The 21,315-nt window shown below is 44.6% G+C and overlaps 1 protein-coding gene across 5 annotated transcripts in view; it reads right to left on the bottom strand.

Annotated features, from left to right (window-relative positions):
- The window catches only part of MEGF11 (multiple EGF like domains 11), a 293,791-nt gene that overhangs the window by 237,902 nt on the left and 34,574 nt on the right, over window positions 1-21,315 (bottom strand). For all 5 annotated transcript variants that reach the window (XM_039492980.1, XM_039492981.1, XM_039492982.1 and 2 more), the window contains exons 3-6: window positions 18,269-18,376; window positions 13,920-14,043; window positions 9,368-9,469; window positions 7,589-7,689 (exon numbers count right to left, since the gene is read on the bottom strand). In XM_039492980.1, coding sequence (XP_039348914.1) covers window positions 7,589-7,689; window positions 9,368-9,469; window positions 13,920-14,035 — 319 coding nt within the window. In that variant the 5' untranslated portion in view covers window positions 14,036-14,043; window positions 18,269-18,376. The remainder of the gene's footprint in view (window positions 1-7,588; window positions 7,690-9,367; window positions 9,470-13,919; window positions 14,044-18,268; window positions 18,377-21,315) is intronic.

The raw sequence follows: 21,315 nt of genomic DNA, 5'->3' as shown, positions 1-21,315 counted from the left end.
GCAGCACTACTCACGCGAAATGGGCCACAGCCTTGCTCAGCAGCTGATGGCACTACACTGACGCTGAAGGAAGGACATGCTGCACCTCCCCTAGCAAAATGCCAGCCCCACAAGCCACAAACACCACAGCAGCTATGGCTGCCAGAGCCAACAATATACCTTAAAACTTCTTTGCTTTAAATTGTAATTCAAAGATTCATATACAACCATTATCCATGCAAGGGTAGCAAAACATGGGAACTGACAGAGACTGGACTAAGTCAGTTACTTACTGAGGACTGACAAGCCTATAATAAACCTGAATTGATTGCATAGGTGGCAATCATCACTGACAATGATTTCTCAGTTCTCATATGGCATGCGTTATAATCCAGTAATTGTCCTATTCAGTATAGATCTTTCACTAGAGCAAATCAGCATAACACCACTGAAGAGCAGTGAAGACAGAGGGAGAGGAAAGTGGGAGAAGACTAAAGAATGAGTTGGGGAGCAGACAGATATTAAAGCAGAAGTGTAGCGGGAAGAAGGTTATATAAAGCCTCAAAGGCAATACACAGACTCCATTGACTTTGATGGAACTATGCTGATTTCCACCAGCCTGTCTTTGGGAACTCTCCATTTAAAGGGCTAGCTAGAACTAAGCAACTTAACTGAAGAAATATATCCTTGGATATTTTACTTTGAAAGTGAATTCACGTTTGACTGTGCCTGTGACTCTTTCATGTTTGCTTCCCACAAGCCCTCCTGCACTGGAGCGCTGCTAACACAAATACCCGTGTGAGCATTGCTGAACCTTGATCCCGCTCGTTGTGTCCTTCTCAATTGTATTTCCTGCCTACAGTCTGGAGCATGCAGGAAAGCGTTTCTCTTGTCATTCCACAGAAATAGCAAGTAATTCTACCTCCTTTTCCCAGATAACCAGGGGGCCTTAATTTTTTCTTTAAATGTTTATCAACTTTGAGACTTTCTACAGCCTCACCCCACCCCTTCTGCTGTTACATTCTTCTCCTCCATTCCTCTCTCTTTTCATGTCCATGAACTGTCCTACCTCTCCTCTTTCCAGCCCACCTTCTCCATATCACCTTCCCTTGGTGGGACCTCGTTATCCTCTCACTTACACTAGTGTAACTCCATTGACGTCAAGGGAATTACTCTGGATTTACAATGGCATAAGCAGAAGAGAATCATGCCTGTCACATCTTCACCAATGAGGTCTGCACACTCTCCTTTACCTCAATAGTTGCCCTATACCCAGGGCCGGTGCAAGGATGTTTCGCGCCCCTGTGGCAGCTTCCACCCCTCCGCCCTGAGCCCCGTGGCAGCTCCCCCACTGCCCTGAGGCACCCCTCAGGAGCTGTGCAGCAGCTCCCCACCACAGCTCACCTCTGCTCCACCCCCCCAAGCCTAGGCAGCTCCCCACCCCCTCCGCCCTGAGGCACCCCGCAGCAGCTCCCCGCCCTGAGGCACCCCCAGGGAGCTGTGCAGCAGCTCCCCACCACAGTTCACCTCTGCTCCACCCCCTCCCCGAGCCCTGAGGCAGCTCCCCATCCCCCCCCCGCCCTGAGGCACCTCCCCCGTGGCAGCTCCCCACCCCCCCGAAGATCCGGCCGCCGTGGTCGCTGCCGAAGAAAATGCCACCCCCCAAATCCTAGTGCCCTAGGCGACCGCCTAGGTTGCTTAATAGGTTGCACCGGCCCTGCCTATACCTTGTCTGAATCACAGGGTACCCTGCCCCTTTCAGAGGGCTGGGGCTCAGTCTCACCTGCTCAAGTCCTAGCCTACCTCTCAAGGTGAAGGGAATGAGCAAGCACGGGGGTCTGCAGGATGGGAGCATGTGATCAAGAACCAGGCCTGCTGGGAGATAGGAAGGTCGGCATGAGCTCAGTGAGAGACTGAAAGGGACAAGGCGGCTGGCTGAGCCGCTCTACAGAGATTCTCCTTAGCACTCAGACAGAGGGGCTGGGGGAGGGCCAGCCTGCAGGGAGCAGGACCCAGCTAGGAAGGATGGAGAATTGGGAGCTAGTCCCTTGGAGGAAAGACTCAGCAGGGACAGGAACTAAGAACACTGCCCCAAAGGCGTGTGTAGCTAGGAAGGCTAGAGCCGAGGGGTGGGGTTCTTGTGTATCCTTGTTACTCGGCACAGGAGAACCTGTGTGAAGTTACACACAAAATGGGCATAAAAGGAGGAATTCCAAACAAACTGTGTTATATCTGAGCTGAGAACATATTTCCCATCGTCACTTCAATTCCATAGTTACTAAGGCCACAGGAACAATAGCCTTCCATACCATTTTTCTGTGTGTGTATGTGCCCCCCCCACACACACACACCACCTATAAAATCAGAGAGAGAAAGAGCATATATGTTCCCTGCTATAAAGTGTCTATGTATAGTTATATCATTTCCATTTATTTATGATGCATTATTGATGCACAGAATGCTGGATGCCTGAATAATGTATCACTAAGGCTCTTACAGAAAGCACTAACACTGGCATAACACATTTCTACAAAGATGCAAAAAAAAATATCATTTGAAACCTGTTAAGACTTAGAAAATATACTTTAAGTTACAGGACTGCTGGCCAAGAGAAATTTAAAATCACAGGCCAACATTTAAAATGTTAATGATCCGTGGGCAGTGGAGGGGGGGCAGGAAATCAACAAATCTTCTGACATGATACAAACAACTGCTATGAATATTTAGGAAGCTAAAACTGCTGATTCAATGTTTTCCTCGACTGTCCAACTTTTGCACTGATCACAGACGCTATTATTTTTCTTTTCATCATAAGAATCCTTGACTGCTGTGTCAGTGTGTTGTTGCATCATATGCATGAAACTTCAAGTATTGGAATTCATCCAGATGGCAGGACGCTTTGGAATTGTTACTTCTACCGCACAGATGTTTAACAATCAGGCCATATGGCTCCAATAAAACAATCTTTTCATAGATTTTTTTTTAAATAAACGACACTATATATGCAACATTGTAAACCCAGTATAATGCTAAGGTATGAATTGTCATACAAGTAGAATACAAAATTATATACTGCAATTTGTTGCTTGTATTTAAAATATTAGACATGGAATACACTATTTAAAAATCATGATCACAATCAGTTTCCAAAACTCACTTGTACATAATACCACCTTATCTTACTACTGTAATAACTGTCAGAAACCCAGATGTGGGTGGTCAGGCCTAGTAGCTGGAACTGGAATCAGATCTAGTGATCAGAGCAGGAGCAAGAAACTGAAGCCAGGGGTCCTAGCCAGTAATCAGAGCCACAGGGTCTGTGCCAGAGTCAGGAACCAAAGCCAGGACTCCAGTAGGGAAGCAGAGCTGGAACAGACCGGGCAGGCGCCGGGCTGGGAACAAGGCAGGCACAGAAGCAATCACAGCTGCAGGCATAAGCACTGAGCAACCAGAGATCAGTCGCGGCCATTGGGCTTCCTCAGTCAGCCAGGCGGAGTGGTGATTCAGGCAGGCCCTGCTGAACTCGTAGGCTGCCCCCAGACTGGACAGGCGCAGCTACGCGTCCTCCGTCCTGATGGTGACGTCATTCTTCCTTGGTTCAAAAGTGAATTCAAAGGTCACGACTTGCGCTGGCAACTGGATGAAATCCTTCATTTATTGACAGACCAGACAGAACCACAAACATCATCATGTGCCTAGACTGACCGTGATGGAGCACCACTCTGGCTGACAGAGCGGAGATTCCACCAGTGAAATCCATAGTTGCTCTATAAAGACTGCTAGCAAGGGGGCCAATCAGTAGTAATACTGACAATATTTTTGTAACACAAATAATTAAGAACATAAGAAAGGCCGTACCGGGTCAGACCAAAGGTCCATCTAGCCCAGTATCTGTCTACCGACAGTGGCCAGTGCCAGCCCCCCCTGAGGAGAAAACCACAACAGGCAATGATCAATGATCTCTCCTCCATCCCATCATCATCCCTCCTCTCAGAGGCTAGGGGGACACCATTCTTTCCCATCATCATCATGGCCCATTATATTATTGACCATACCACCCATGAATTTTCCCTAGTCCCTTTTAAACATTTGTTAGGCTCATTGGGAGCAAGCTGTGATCACCTCGCTTCATCCCAGAGAGCACCACCAAGACACAACCAATTTCAGACACTACTGACTTGGGTCAGGTTTGAACCAACGACCTAGAGCTAAAGAACTCCATTTGCCATTATCAAATCTCTGAGCCATCCAGTCACACTGCATAGGGATATATATTAGAAAGTGAATGAAAACAGAATACTAGCCTTGAAAATTAAAAATAAAAAACCATCTGGTGATTAAAATACTCCATGACCCAAAATGTGAAGAAAAAGTGAATTGTCATCCTCCTGTCCTTTGACTGTTTTTCCTGCCAAGAATCAATATACAAGGGTTGGGGTGGAAGGGAGAATATGCTGCTTTCTGCCTTCCCCTACACTTTTCTCATGCCTGGATCTCTGCCCCTTGTGCTACCTAGGACAAACTTCTCCTGTGGATGCTTTATACAAATCTGATCTGCAAGAAAAGATTAAAAGGGACAGACTGAAGAAAGCATTGGTCTCCCAGACAAACAGCTGTCCATTTAGTGAATTAGGGGCTCTTTCCACCTGACGCACTTTGTAAAGGGAAATCCTCAATTACACTCTGCTCAAAGGGCAAAACAACAAAAGACTCATGTAACGTTCTTTTTTAAAGCAGCAAGGAAGCGTTCAAAGCCGCTTTATCTACCACAGATGCTAATCTAGTTGGTACAATTTAAAAATCCTTCCTGAAGGGCATTTGAACCCTTGTCGTTGTTTTTAAAAAAAAAGATTTTCTGTAGTTTATGCACTTGCTTTGCCAAAAGCTTCCCTTAGCAAACAAAGTATACTAAATCATAGTTGCTCTGATCTACTACCTGGAGGATGCAGTTTGTTTTCAGAGGCAGCTCAGCGGAAAGCTCTGTCATGTATAAGTATAAAGAGAGGCGGAAATCATTTTGCACAACTACCAGACTGATAGGGAGCATTTCTAAGACACCAATGTGGGGAAAAAGCATGCACTTTTCGTGTTTGGTTTTGTTTTATTTTAAATCTTGCCTAGTAAGGCAATAAAAGCAAAAGCCACAAAGACAAACTCCTCCCTCAAAGTTAAATTCCCAAAGCTATATGGTAAGATGCTGAAATAGGTGAATTCTCTAACCTTTCACCTCTGGACATGCAGTCACATCCATCTTAGGTCACCAATAAAATGAGATCGATGGGCTCAATGTACTTCCTAGTAAACATTCCTCCATAATGGAAAAGCAGTGCTCTGCTCTGTACAATTCAGCCCCAATGGCAATCTCTGTTGAAAAATTACCAGTATTTAACTAGCAAGGGGTGGTATAAGTTGTAACCAAACGATTCTGCCAGAGTTTCGTGAGAAGAAATGTCACACAACAACTGCCGACATTAGTCCAACTCCTTAGCAACAACATCCATTCTTTGATTTATTGTATCCAAAATTCATTACTAACAACAAAATGATCCCAGCCACAGAGGCCGGCTCGCACTCCTGCTGAAGGCAATGGGAGTTTTGCTGGGGACTTCAAGGAGCTAAAGATAAGAACCTAAATTGACAGCTGCTCCCGTAGCAGAGACAGGACACTGAATTAGAGATTAGTGTTACACTGCACTCCAAACTGTTCTATGCATTTTACAGACATGTAAAAAGACTGGTCCCTGTCCCAAAGAGGTCTCACTCCAACTAGACAATGCAGAATTGGGCAGATTTCCCATTCAAAAAAGAAAAATATTTGACCCCCTGCCTATCTGCCACTGTCCACAATGCATCATCACTGAGATGAGAAGGGTGAAAAAGGCACCACGGAATGAAAGGCAGAGCCATACATCTCTGGATTACTTGAGTAGTTAAGACTAAGCAAAACAGATTATATCAGTGCTAATTCACACTGAAAATACCAACACAACAAGCGAGAAAAAAAAATCTAACATTCCTCTTTAAAGGGACAATAAACAAGAGGGGGAAAGGATCAAAACAATAACAAAGAAGCCTTCTCTCCTGCTTTTAATCCAAGAAAGAGCCAGTAATAGAGAGTTAAACTCAGCCTTCAGCAGCCTAAGCATGTCATTGTTAATTACAAAGCTATTTAACTTTTGCAAGAAATAAAGGCTGCTATTAATGAAAGAAGACCCAATTAGCCTTTAATCTACACACTGTTTTTTAATCAAACTTTCTTTTGATCATCATACACACTGCGGGATATAGTCTCCCCTCGCCACATGCCATCGACTCCCACTAATCCTAATGAAACAGATTTTAAAGGACTGGCTGAGTGAAGCAATGTGGAGGAGCACCTCCTTTGTAGTGGCTGGAGCTTCCTTTCCCCAGTGGGACCCAGGATCTGTGTAGTTTGGAGGCTGAATCCCAGTCTCCAAACCATTCCTCCTCCTCTCATTAAGGCAGCATTGGAAGGGAATTCAATGAGGTGAATTTCTTGGTGACCCCTGGCCTCTTTTTGGAGGTTCTGCCATGGGAGGGAGCAAGATACTTTACACTGCTAGGAGTGAGATGGTCCAGTGACAGTAGCAGGGTAGTGATCACCATGTAAAAATCCCAAACAAAAATAACCAACAGAAAGTGGCAGGATGGCTAAAGAAAACAAAGACAAGGTGGCAGATGAGGAGGGGAAGAGACGGGAAGGATCTCAACAGTAGACACAGACTTAAGTTGTCTTCAGTGCTGAAAAGGGTGTATTTTGCACATCAGGGAAACCAACGCACATAAATGAGTAAGAGCTATCCCTTGGTAAAACATAGTGAAGACCAGGCACTTTCGTTTTAATGTGAGGTAAACTCACTGAGATTGTACCCCTGGAAGGGGTACAGAGCTGTATACCTCCTGGTAAAACTGATGTGCCTGGTTTTCATTTTGTTTTTACCTCAGGATAGCTCAGACGGATTCATGCACATTAGTTACTCTAAGATTTTAAAAAAATACAGCTTTTTTAGCAGTGTAAACAAGGCCACAGTCTGCTCCACGTGAGAGTCTCTCCTAGAACAAGGGGAGGGGTGGGTTCTGTGATGACTGCAGTTAAGGATCAGTGAAGAACCTGATCTTTAGAGTGGAAATAGCTCTTGAAAATGAATATAGACAAAACCAGTGTGGGACTTGACACATTAGAAAGAGAAAGAACAGGTAGAAAAATACTACACCGGAAAGATACACTGTGCTATCATGCCCTGATCTTTTGGTTGGAGACTCAGAGCATTACTACTTTTTAAAGTAACGTGGCAAACATCTGGCACTTAAAAATAATGCAAACGATCTGGGATTTAGGCATATGCTTAAAATTAAGTGTGCGCTGAAGTTGGAATGATTTCCTGAATCAGGGCCTCAGATCTGACCTTCAGAGATGCTGAGCACCCACACTTCTAACTGAAGTCAGAGGAGTGGTGGCTGCTCAGTAGCTCTGAAATCAGCCCTCAATTTTATTGATGACTGTTGTATTAGCATCTTTGATTTTTCTATACCTTCTGGGTGAAGATATTTTTTAATTGTAATGTCTGAATCAAAACTGTATACATACGTATGCAGAAGTCTCCACTTTCATAATATCCAGGGCAGCACTGAGATCTTCGCCGATACATTGTTCTTAGTCCTCTTCGATATGCTGTTTTATAACTTATTCTAAATTGCAAGACAGAAAGCCATTTGACAGTATTGGAAATCAATGCCTACGGTTGGAATTATATTTGTGTTAAATTATAGCAAGGAGAGCATTCAATAATTACTTTAAAATGCATGAAGGCGTTTGATATTAAAAAAACACCATAAAAAATCAATATGTATTTTGAAACTTGCAATAGAACATGTATTATAAACACAGTATTTGCAGCCTACACAGCCCTTCTTGGTACTGCTATCTGAGAACATTGTCACAGAACTAAAGAGAGAGGGCAAGCAGCTTTTTCAGGAATAGCCATTCTTCTCTGTGTTTCAGCAAGGTCAGCTATCAGCAATGGGATCAACACAATCTTCTATGGAAACTACGTTTTCAGTATGCCACACAAAGAACCATTGCTTGGCAAGCTGTATCTCTAGTTCTTGTTACAGGAGACGGGGAAATTAACCCCCAAAGTGCATTGTCTCCACTAGGTAATTATTCCCAGACTTCATTCCCTTGCAAGATGGCATAACACTGCAATCCAGAAAGCACCGTAAGGCAGCCTTCCCTATCAGGAGCCTCAAATGCAAAAATAAATAAATAAAAAGCCACCGTAGTGAGCGTTCTGTAGGAGTTTTAGCTTTCTCCGTGCAGCAGAGAGGACAATACTTTGGAAAATGTACTTTGGCTCAGCCTTTGTTGTTCTTTCTATTAGACAAGTCAACCCCACCTAATCTGCTATACTCCAACCAAACCACTATTCTTGGCATGAGCAGTTCAACTTCTGTACCCAATTCTGGGCACCAGACCACAGAAACTAAAATGGAGTTCCAAACCTACAAGGTGTTGAGTGCCCTCAGCTGAGTCAATGGGAATCGAGCCCAATTAGTAGCTGCTGGCAGGAAGAGACCCCAAGAGGATCAGTTGTGCTGGGTGTTTATTTGAATGGCTTTCCACTGGGAGCCAGGCCGCCAATAGCTGGTTTCACACCACCCAGGAGAATCTGATCAGATGGCAACAACTTTCCCTCCGTGCTAGAGATGGAGATGGGCTCCAAACTCCAAATTTATGGGAAGTTTCAGCTTCAGATTTGGATGCAAACTTTGTAGCTTGGTCCCATTTCTAGTCATCACCAACCTGACCCATATTCAAACTAACAGTCTAAAAGAGAAAGAAAGACTCTGTGATACATCCCAAGCCATTTGGTCCCATATTGCACTAGGCAACTGAAGTATTCTGTGGAGCTCAGTGGTTCTCAAACTTTTGTACTGGTGACCCCTTTCACATAGCAAGCCTCTGAGTGCGACCACCCCCCTTATAAATTAAAAACACTTTTTTATTTAACACCATTATAAATGCTGGAGGCAAAGCGGGGCTTGGAGTAGAGGCTGACAGCTCGTGACCCCACCATGTAATAACCTCGCAACCCTCTGAGGGTTCCCAACCCCCCATTTGAGAATCCCTGATGTAGCTGAATCAAAGTTCAGGAGAGATTCACTGTCCCTCTCCTGGTTTCCTAGATTGCCCTGAACTCTGGATTTCTCAGTGCAAAGACTTCTGAAATATTATCAGTCACATAGATTTTGTTGCAGAAAGGCCTGTATTTCCTCTGGTATCAGGAAGGAGGTAAAACAAAGGTTTGGGTATACGGGGAGATGAAAGGGCAAAAGACAATTAAAATATCTTGGCAACAGCACTTACCGATGTCTAGTGCACTTGAACCAGTTCAGTATATCAGTACATCTCGTATAATAGATCTGATCGAAAGGGTGAGCATAAGATTCCTGCACTGTCACAGCATAGCTAGGAACAGACAATGAAAGAGAGGGAAAGACAGTTCTTTACAATGTGAAAAAAAAAAAAACCCCTCTGTTTCCTTGACATGCGCCCACACCTAATTCCAGCCTGAGAAATAACTAAATCAACAGCCTTGGGAACAGGGCCGGCTCTAGGGTTTTTCCACCCCAAGCAAAAAAAATTTTGGCTGCCCCCCACCCTAGCCCTGAGCTCTCACCCCCCACACACACACCAGTGCCCTCCCCCACCCACACCCCCTGCCGCCCCAGCCCTGGGCTCCTCCCCACCAGGGCTGACTCCGCCCGCTCTCCCCTCGCCTCCAGCTGGTCCGGCGCTGGCCAGGTCGGGGTAAGCAGCGGGGCTCCTGGGCCATGCCTCAGCCCAGAGTCCCTCCAGCTGGGGCTCCTGCCTCCAGGACTGGCCGGGACCCGGGAGGGCGGAGCCGGGGGACCGCCCCAGCAGGGGGCTGAGGAGCCGGGGCAGGGTAGCCCCAGAGGGAGCGGAGCTCCGGAGAGTGGGACACGGGCCCTGCACAGCAGCGTCCCGCCCTCTGTGACCCCGCTGCTGCTGCTTCTGACCACCCTGCCGCAGTCCCTGGGCGGCTCGGGCCGCTTCAGCCAGCCCCGGCTGCTGCACTGGGGAGCGGCCGCCCTGCGGCACCTGCAGGCGGCTCCATGTGCCCTGCGGGGCGTCCCCCAGCCCAAGTGTCCCCCATTCAGAGCCTGCCCGGCCCAGCCACAGGCGCTGCTCCCTCGCAGCGCGAACCGCAGCGGCCCCAGGGCACCCCCCGTGCACGACACGCTGCTGCTGCCAGGGCCGGCTCTAAGCTTTTGCCGCCCAAAGCAAAAAAAAAAAAAAGATGGCCAGAATGCCGTCCCTGAAACTGTGCCGCCCCAAGCACGTGCTTGGTTTGCTGGTGCCTAGAGCTGGCCCTGCTTGGAAACTATGGGCCTGATCCAAAGCCCAAAGAAATCTTCCCACTTTCACCTAGAAGCAGAATCCCTCCTAGAGCTTCTGCTCCCAGCTCAGACCATTGCATATACGGCACAACTGAGACATTTAGGGAGTATTTCCGACTGATTTAAAAATCCATTTCTTTCGAAGTTAGGAATAAATGTTCCCAAAAAAGGCAGTACATGTTTTAAAAGCTGGGAAGGGCAACTGGTAAACACTTTGCATTTTCTAAAAACAAAACTTATGTAGAGCAAAATAGTTTGGTTTAGAAGATCTATAAAATGCTCCGTGTCTTTAAATCGTATCAGAGGTCTTCCTATTAGGACTGTTAATTTTTGCTTGTATACCAAAATGCAAATGTGAGCACATATTAACTTAATGCTGCTGAGTTTTACCAGCATGGTGGGATTCTTACATTTCATTTTATGATGAAGGAGCGTCATTACTTCAACAAATATTGGGAGCACCAATCAAACCAGGGATAATGTATAAAAGGTCTCACGGGTGTTTATTTTTAAACTGCACAAATTTAATCCTAAGTAATTTGTAGCAGAAATAACCTGGTAACTAATTGCACATCATAAAATTATGAGTTAAGTGCTATCTGGGCATGGTAAGGTTTTGAGATTTGGACAGAATGTGATATTATCTTTTACAGACCTGAACAGATTGCAATGTGCAGAAATTGGGTAAACTGGTTAAAAATTACAAAGAGCGAAGACATTGGGAAGATGTCAGCAGTCATTCCCCATCACTACATATTACTTATTTTGTGCAACAGGTACTATCTTACTATTATTAATTATATTTATTTAGATGAGGCTGGTATTTTCAAGAGTTTACGTGACTTAGAAGCACAAATGCCATACGTCTCACTCCCACATCAGTGGGAATTTCCTGCAGCATCCTGGAAGAACCTTACTGAATTAAATTTAAGTATCTTTGGAGTCCATTGTATTAAATGCAAAGGTTATGTATTATTGTGGGCTGGGACTGCATGCAACTTCTCTAGTGGGGCAGATGGGATTTGAACCCTGGGAAGTGCTATGAACTTCAAAGAACTAGACTGAACAATGGGCCAGACAAGAAAGGACTTTTGGGACAAACAGTGTCTAATGTTAGCCTCGGGAATCTCTGGGGGAGGTGAATGCAAATTCCCCACCTCGAGTGATGCAAAAACCCACCCTTTTGAAGCTACACCCAAAGGAGAGGACCACTGTCTGCTGATTATCTATAGTCTGAAGAATAAAGGCCAAGCTGTGTAAAGGAAAGACTAACCTATTCATGGGTGTGCCTGGTCTGCGCTAAGGCTGTTACAAACTTATAACCACAGAAAGAACCCTTGGTGGGGTGTGAAAGATTGACTCCTATCAGAGCCCTTGTTGGAGTAGGGGTGATCTCTGGTAAGCTTATCACATGCGTGTAGGTTCTTTTATTGTTTTCAGTACGTTTTCTCTGTAAGGCTTTCCCCTTAAGAATAAATGTACTTGCTTATAAAGAGCTGTGTGGTAACTTGTAACCGTTGGTAATTCCAGCTGTTCATTAGCCTTCGCAGAGAAAGCAAAGCGCAGACTTTGTAGGCAGTCTGACTTGCTGGGGACAACTCATTGTAAGCAGGGAGCTTTGCAGGCTGGAAAAACCCCAGTCAGAAGGGAAAAAAGACGTGGGTCTCTACCCAAGATAGGTGACAGCTGAGGAATTGGGAGCCTAGAATTGGGTGTCCTTAAGGGAACAGGGAGGGGAAATACTGGGGCAGTTCGCTGAACTGTGATACAGTGCTCCTAGATCACTTAAATGCTTTAGAAAATTCCACCCATAGTCTCCTAGGTGTGCGTGTTGCCAGACAGGCAAACACAAAGCTCAGAATCTTGCACTCTAAGGCCCTGATCCTGCACTGATCTTCCCTGCAAAAACCTACAGTCTTTACTAACTGCAGGACCTGGACCTATGAGGTAAATCCTGCAAGCCCCTAATTAAATCAGTGGTCTTAATCATGCAAGCGATCCCATTTTAGTCAATGAGACTGCTGGCGTGATTAAAGGCTTCAGAACTGCACTCTTAACAATAGACAATGTCAAAATATTTTCCTGGAGAGTTGACTCCTATTGAAGTCAGTAGATTGGGCTCTTAATACATTGATCTATCTGTCATATTTCCCTTCTACCTGGGCAGCCACAAGACAATCACTTTTGTTCTCTGTATAACAACTTGCTGGAGGTTTTCGTTGGCGGTGGGATTTTTATTTACATTGCTCGTTATAAATGTAAAACAATAACATTCACGAATCTTTATTATTATTTTATGATCTTATTTGTTACCCAGCATTACAACAACTTAATCTTTTTCGGTTGATTTATTAACGTCTAAGTAACAAAGTCGTCTTGGTCAGTACAACCAATCCATTTTGCTATTTAATTTTTGTTTCTCCTTCACTGGGTCTCTAGGTTGCGGACTTTCTTCACACAAAATCAATATTTTATTCCTGTGCTCTGAATGCATCGCCCCTCACCACGACTGCAAAATACCATTTCTGCACATAAACATGCTTCTCTTTGCAGCTGCATTTTTCCTGTAAGCCACTTCACGCTCTAACAAAGACCTCCAAAAATCAAATCATAATGAACTTCATAAATGCCACTATGCTACATACGCATATTTACTCGTTACAGGAGCCATGATTGCTGTAGTATAAGCTACGGAGAAATGTTAGGGCCCCATTCACTCCTATGCTGGAACAACACACGTAACTGGGATGGAAGCTCCATGAGTTAAACCTAAAAGTGCAGCAACTTTAGTATCTGTGGTCTCTGGAAATGGACCCCTGCATCCATATGGAGCCCCACTGATGGCAAAAAGGGCTCCATGCAGACACAAGAGCCCACCTGCACAGACCCAGTTATGGGACGAGAGCCTATCACTATAACAAAGATGTGCTGTGAGCAAAATTATCCTAATTCTCAATTGGGGTCTCTAGTGCATAGAGCTCTCTAGTCTAGGGGTCTGTGTTGCATATTCTGCCTTTGTCTCATATGCAGAACTTTCATATGGTGTTGATGGGAATTCTGCAGGCGAAACCAAGAAGTTCAGAATTCACAATACAAACCTGCACGTTGTACCAACAAAGGATCAATACTTGGTGCCAAACACTGGCAAACACTGCGCTCAGCCACCGGCCAGGAAATCTGCACCCAGCAATTCAAGAGGGAGACAGACTCAAACCCTGAATGCATGGAGAGAGCTCCTGTACAGGAGCCACCAAGGAGCATTCCAGAGCAGGACAGAAGATAAGTAGTATGGTACTATGTTCCCTCATGTATAGCTCTGGTGCTGATTATTTTGGCTGCTCTGAATCCAGACACAGGTGCATAGATCTGCAGCATAGATCAGTGTCTGTTTGTGCGGGGTGGTGACAGAATTTGACTCCTGGTGATAATAATTCTGCCATTACAGTGTACAAATCTGAACTGGCTATCAAACGAAGGAGACACTGCTTATACGTTACCTTTCCCAGTGACTACAAACATTGGGATCATCTGGATTTAAGGACAGAGTCGTTTTCAGCAGGAAAGACAGGGTAAGCCCTTTTAGAATCCACCACAACAGCATGCAGACCACCATCCTTGTTTCTAGATGAAGAGAACAAAACAATGTTCATTAACAGATCAGTAGGAAAGAACATCTGCTTAATATTTCCAACACTAGGCCTGAACTTCAGCACAAACTCATTTTGATCCCCTTCCTCACACCCATAATGAACTGAAAACAATATTTCCAAGTGACAATTATTTATTATCATGGTGTGGACAGAAAGGCTTATCAGTAGAAATGTTAATAAATAAAATACTGACACCATAATAAAGTCAATAAGTGGCCTATGACTTATATTTTGCTACAATCTAGACGAGTCAATATTCAGATCTGAGCAATCAGGAATGTATTTACTAGCGAGCTCTGGAAAAGAAACAGATGAGACTCACCAAATAATTTCTTAAAGGAACTATATTAACACGCTTATAACTCAGAAACTAATTTACAGATTTACTGGAAAATTCTCAAAAAAATCATCCTCTAATCAGAGCCATTGCTGTAAATTTGTGAGAGATACATTTTATTATTCATGCATGTCAACACAGCCTTAATAGTGGGGCTGATACTTCCAAAAAGGCAAATCAGCCCACTACTAAGGAAGTAGTGCAGAGGCATGTCCTAAAGTTAGGAATCCAAACAGATTTCAGTAGGTTTGAGCTTAAATTTGAGAGTGAAACTACCCAAGATATCAATACCCACGATTCTCCCTAAGAACATCTTTGATACTGAAGATCATTAAGGCTGATTTCACAAATAAAGTAAATAATTGAGCTATTAAAATAATCTATACTCCCATCAACCCATGGGTGAAACCCACTCTCATTAATTTTAATGGGATTTACATGTGTCAGAGTAGGCTAGACCTCAAAGATATATGCTTATTACATGACCGAGGGAAAATCAATTCACTTTTCAGCTTTTATTAAGAGGCGTCCATTCGGAGTGACAGAGGTCAGCTGATTGCACCATGTCATGCTACTGATGAAATAAATAATAGCCATGTTGAACGTCTGAAGTAGAAATGCCTGAACTCATTTGGTTTGGATTCTTCATCATCTAATCGATGTTATAAGGATAGATGTATCTGAAGAAGTGTTAGTCTATATGTACGAAGATTTATACATAGATCTATAAATATAAATTGAATACACTGTGTTTGTCAGTGTTGTGGCCACTGAGGTTAACTGAAAATCACCTAGGGCCAAATTCCTCTTATCTTATTCATGAGAGCAGCTTTCAAAGAGACTACTAAAATGAGCAAGCCAAGTAGGATACGACTCCAAAGGCTCCCCTGTAACCTCTTCGCACTCCTTGCGCCAACTATCTCAACCTGTACAGCCCTGGGAAAAGGCTTTGCAAACCTCTTCATTACAGCTAGGCAACATACTTCGATCTGCAGACCAGAGTGGCGCTACTAATCAAGACTTCTCAAACGCCTGTCGAGAACTCCAGCTGGATGGAAAACTTGGGGCTAATATGTCAACGCTGCATCCAACGATGCAGCCTCTTAAGGAAATAAAGTATTAAAACTCAGCGAACAATAAAATTACCATTTCCATTTCAGGCATTTGACATAAATATGTCCTCCTCTAATACGGCACTGCGACCAACACGGTTCCATAACTTAACCTCAGACATTGCCAGCAGGCTTCCCCTAGCAACAGAACAGATCTCCCTTCTGCTGTCTGCAAAACACATGGCTCTCATTACATTACCTCACTGCAGGAACTGGCATAAAGACCATATTAAGGGGTTGATCCTGCCCAGCACAGATGTCGCGTTGAGCATATAAGCACAAAGTAAAATGAACAAGAGCGGTAAAGCTGATCCAAAGCCCAGAGAACAAGAAGGAAAGAATCCCATTAATTTCAATGGGCTTGGGATCAGGCCCTTCCTGTGCGGCTCCAAAGCTATTCCTGTCTATAGCTCTAGTAACGAGAGGAACACATAGCAAAGTCGCTCGTTAGCACGCTGAAGAATACACTTACGCCTGTGGGTATCTGCTGAAGGAGGATGCGACACCTTTCTAAGGGAAAGGAGCACACTGACCACAGTTTTATTAAAGACACAACTAATCGATAGAGCGTAGACAATACTCACAGCAAAAGGCAAGTGCACCAGGCTCCTAATTGTTGGCAGCTCCTTGAGTTTAATGAGAAAGTGCAGGGACTTCTCATGGTTCGTAGCTGGACCCAGCCTGCTAGTCTGCACAGCCCTGGCCATCTGATTCAGACCAGCATGTCTGACAATGCCCTGCGGCTACAGCAGGCACCAGGCCAAAACCTGACAACCCCTAAAGTGGGTTTTTTGAGGTCTCATGAGGCAACCCATCCCCCAACAGACTGAGTCAGACTGAATGGTATTTACAGGGCCGGCGCAACCCATTAGGCGACCTAGGCGGTCGCCTAGGGCACTAACATTTGGGGGGTGGCGGCCTCCCCGGCTGTCAGCAGTATTTCGGGGGCCGGGACCTTCCGCCGCCTCTGTCAGGGGCGCCATTTCGGGGGCGGGACCTTCCGCCACCTAGGGCGCCAGAAAAGCTGGCAGCGCTCCTGGGTATTTAGGTGCCTAGTGGGATTTATAAAAGCACTTAAGTCCCACTGATTTCAGGCCCTTTTGTAAACCCCACTCTGCACCTTTAAGCATCTAAATACCTTTGTAAGTGTGGACCTAGCTTCCCCACCTGCAGAATGACTGAAGGCACTAACAATTAAGGGCAGTAACATGGCTATGTAGCCATCAGCTGTGCTGGAGGCACTTTCATTGTAGGGAGCCCTGCATTGCTGGAGGGAAGAGGGAGCACTGCTGCAGTATGCAATTCCTCCCTCTCCCCTCTTCTGGCTGACGTGGAGGCAGGTGGGCCCTTGTGCTGCATCTCCCCTTGTGCCTTGGAGGTGTGGCGCTGCATCCTTGCACTTCCTCAGCCCAAGGACTGGCTTGGTACCCGGCCTCGGTGCTGAACGCAAGCCTGAGCAAAATCTGACCCTTAGAAACTAGCCCTCTCGTGAAAGCTACCTGCCCTCAGCCTGACAACAGACACAGCTGTGATCTTTGTCATGCAGGGTGGTAGAAATGAAACCATCTCACCAGGCTGCACATGCACTCCAGGAAACGCAGTGGGTTATTACCGGTTGCCACTAAAACAGCATCCCAAATTCATCAGACGCCAGACAGAGCCCTAAAGCCATAGCTAAGAACCCCAGTCTGGTCCAGCTCATAAAGCAGGGAGAATGAGGAACAACAGGGAGAGAATTTCAACAAGGGAGAGAAGGTCAAAAGCTCCCATGTGTACCTTTCCAAATCTCTCACCTCAAGGCTCAGTCCCACAAGCCAGCCAATCAGTGGGTTCTTTGTGGGCCGGTAGTGGGCCATCAGGGATGATTGTGACTGGCTGGCCAACATGGAGCTCCAGAGGCTTGCTCTGAGAGTTGAAGGTGCTCAAGGCTAGGCATGATCTGACAAAATAGGGGCCCTTGCTGTCCAAAACGTTCATGGTGTAATTTTTCCCATGGTGTCGCTCTCTGTTAATCACAACGGATTGGGTCACGTGTCTGTTATACATTAAGCCATTTTCACATACCAGGCTCTTTTTAGAATTAATTTCATGACCTTAGCTATAGTACTGACACAGGAGTATTCATCCTGCATCCTGAAACCCACTCCACTGGTTTCATCACAGCAGAATGGTAATGCATTCTCACTGTTAACCCACTAATCTTAGCTACAGAAAACCCACTAAGTGGCAAGCCATTGATTTATTTGTCTGTGAGTTCCTTTTGCAAAATGCTTTGTTGGTGAAACGGTGGTTGGGATAGCAGAGACAATGAAAGATGCAGATAATCATTTAAATTGAATGAAGTGTCACACGAACACAGATAAAAACAGATTGTTTCCCCCTAACCCAGAGATGTAGCAGAAATGTTCCCTTTTCAAAGGTGTTGGGCACCCCTAAGTCCCACTGATTTCAGTAGCGTTTGGGGTTCCCCAGTACCTGTGAAAGGCAGGACACTTGCATTTTAAGGGAGAGGATTTTAAAAGCACCTAAAACTCAAATGACCTTTCAGTGGGATTTGATGCTCCTAAATCCCCAGGTGCTATTGAAACTCTCCCCCTTAGGTGCCTAAATGTAGAATCAGGAAACTAACCTAAGCTATGTTTTTGAGGTAGATGTCTACAGATTCCATCCAATGCAGTGAACAAAAAGACATTTCTTCCTCTAAAAACCCTATAACAAAGCAGAAGATCTGTGTTACACTGCCTTACCTCAGTGTGTTGAAAATTCCTCCTGGATCCTGTGTCTACAGACTATCAGGGCTTTAAGGAACGCAGACTGCATTGGCAGAGCTGGGCTCTTCAAAAGTTCATTGGGCACTGCAAACAGTCAAGAGGTACAAAAAACAGGTCAATAAAGAGTGGTGAGAGGGAGCAGATGTGGCTTAAGGTAGAAATGGGAGAAACAAGCATACATAAGCAGCTATCCTAACGGGAGAAATCAATAGGCACTGGATTAAAGGGTACTGGGGTGTTTACTCATAAATGTATGCGAGCAGTTTTGCAAGACACAACAGAACTATCCCTTTCAATTAAGGCAGATGATGAATTAGACAGACACCATTGAGCTAAGTATGAAAAGTGACTGTGTGTTTGTTGATCATACCATTTTACTGTCTAAGAAGAATCAAGAGTCCTACAGACAGAACCCAGTCCTTTCTCCCCATCTGAGGGTTTTGTGATAGTTTAAGCAAGGGACCGGTTGAACAGACACTTGGCTTCACACTAGACCTTGTTAAAAAAGCTAAGCTTGGCCATGGGTTTTAAAACTGACTAGCAAGTTTATGGTTACCAACTTCAGACACCATAAGGGGGGGCTGAGCACTCTGAAAATCAAGTCACTTCACGGGGTCTCTGGTTAATCGACCACAATTTGGGGGACTCAAAATCACTAGCCATGTTTGAAAATCTTGGCCAAGACCCATAGAAATGTTTCCATGATTTATTTTTAATTCCCCTGGAAAATAGTTTTTAAAAACAGGTAAACTTTTACTGGAAACGTCTGTTACCCAACATTAAAACACGGATTACCTGAAACCAACTCAATTGATTCTCATTGTCCAAGTTTTGATAAGTGCAAATGATAAAGGCATCGGTATAAACACTGGATTGGGCATTGCAATTCTGAATTACTCCTCTATTTATTATCTAAGGTGTTAATAGGAATACACAGCACGACAGGCAAGGAAATATTTCTGCTAACAATCAAAGATGTTTTGCTTAAACCTCTGGAATTCATTGCCATTCCAATTTTGTTCATTAAGGGTAAAAGCACCTGGCTTACAGTAACAGGGCACCAGGCAAAAATAATGCTATCATAAATCCACCTCCTCCCTTATTCCCTGCAGTCACAACCAGGCCCTGGTGTAGCTTAGAGCAGCCATGGGGCTCCCTTAACTTGTGCTTTCTGCCTATGGTCTCAAGGGGGCAGTCCAGCTGCTGGAAATAGCTGGGGTACAGGAATGACTCATCTCTGCAAAAAGTCCCAATATGATTCATGCACTGGGGGTGCCTGCGCAAGGTGACCTAGACCAGATCTGAATTAGCATAAAAGAAACATAGCATAACCATGAATGGGACCTGTCATAAGTAGTTAGTTAAGGGTTAAGTTCTACCTGTAAAGGGTTAACACAGACCTGGTGAAACACCTGACCAAAGGACCAATCAGAGGGAAAAGAAAAAAAGAGAGAGAGCGGGAACTTGGTCTTTGTTGTTCTGTGTCTCTGTTCTTGCCTGGATTCTACACCAGCCCAGCCCAGATGCCCAGATGCTCTCATCTGCTTCTGAACTCTTCTCTTCTTCTATTCAAGCTAGTAGTAGTAGTAATTATTAATTCATATAAAAATGTGTCTGTGTGTCTGTGTGTTTGTATTTGTTATTGATTGTTTTTAATTTTGTGTGTATTGTTTGTACTGAGAGAAGGAGATTTCTCAGGGATTAATAGATTTGGACCCTATGTCTATCTATCTTATATTTTTTGTGTGTTTTTTTTTTTTTTTTTTTTTTTTTTTTTAATTTTTTTTAGGTTAGGTTCAGGGTTTTTAAGTTCCTTATAGAGGGGAAGGAAGGAAGGAAGCTAGGCGTCTCTGGAGAGGAGGGTTGTTGTCTCAGAGAGCAGGAAGAAGGAGGGAGGGAGAAAAGAAAAGTCTCTTCTCTGATTTCTGAGATGTGTTTTCCAGAGGAAAGTCTCTGGAGGAGGAGGAGGAGGGGGGAGGTGAGAGGTGAATCGATTGGTGAAAGTGAGGGTTAGGAAAGGGAAAATACGGGTGGGGGGTGGGAAACTACCTCAGGGATCCCCAACTCCTGGGTCCCCCTCAAGTGAGGACCTATTGGGCCTACAGGAGCAGAAGGAAAGGAGAGACCCCACACACACACACACACACACAATTGTGCAGAGCTAGGTCGGTTCCCAACCCCTCTGGAGAGGCCAGTGCCAGCAGCACTAGCAGTCTGCCCGGAAGCGTTCTCTCCTTAGACACAAGTACAAAATCTGTCCTTCCAGCCGTAGAGATGTCCCAGAAACAACAGGAAACACATGTTTTCAGGATAAATCATTCTATCAACTACAGAAAAGTTACACACAAGGGCCATGAATCCCTGCTGCTCGGCCAATGTTTTACTGCAGGAGCAAAAGGGAACGGCAGGAATGAAACAGAAATTAAACAAGGATCAGGTGACATTTTAGATAATTGATGTGGAAAAGAAAAAGAAAAAAAAAGAAAAATTATGGGGTTTACACATTTACTGAGAAATTGGGGGGTGGGAGGGTGAAACCATGTAAAGGGCCAGGTCCTGATTCTCTTGCTCAATCTGAGGAGAATCTACTTCATCCGGACTCCTCCTGGAGCTCAGTGTGCTCAGCGCGATCACAAGGGTCAGAATCTGCTCTTTGAAAATTGAAGGAAGAAATTGCATTTACCAAGACCTATTTTTAAAGGGATTCTTTTAGACTGTAGAAAACCCCACAGGAGCCCTAACCATACAGGGGGGTTGATTGTATTTAAAGGGAGACCTGTTGTCATCCCTTAGCACATTTTCTGACAGATATCAGCTGAGTTTTCCAAAACTGACCAAGGGATCAGGATACCCATTTCTAATGGGAATTGAGCTTCCCAATCCATTAAGCATCTTTGAACTTCTCATCTGTAAAATATTTCAGTATCAATTTAAACTGTTACCAAGAGCAGTATGTGGGCCATACTGCAGAGACATCTAAAGGCCAGATTTATTTATTTTTTTAAAAAGTATTTAGGTGCCCA

The sequence above is a fragment of the Mauremys reevesii genome, linkage group 10 (assembly GCF_016161935.1).
Source record: "Mauremys reevesii isolate NIE-2019 linkage group 10, ASM1616193v1, whole genome shotgun sequence".
Lineage (NCBI taxonomy): Eukaryota > Metazoa > Chordata > Testudines > Geoemydidae > Mauremys > Mauremys reevesii.
The sequence above is the reverse complement of the archived record's forward strand: the minus strand, read 5'-3'. Positions and strand labels throughout refer to the sequence as shown.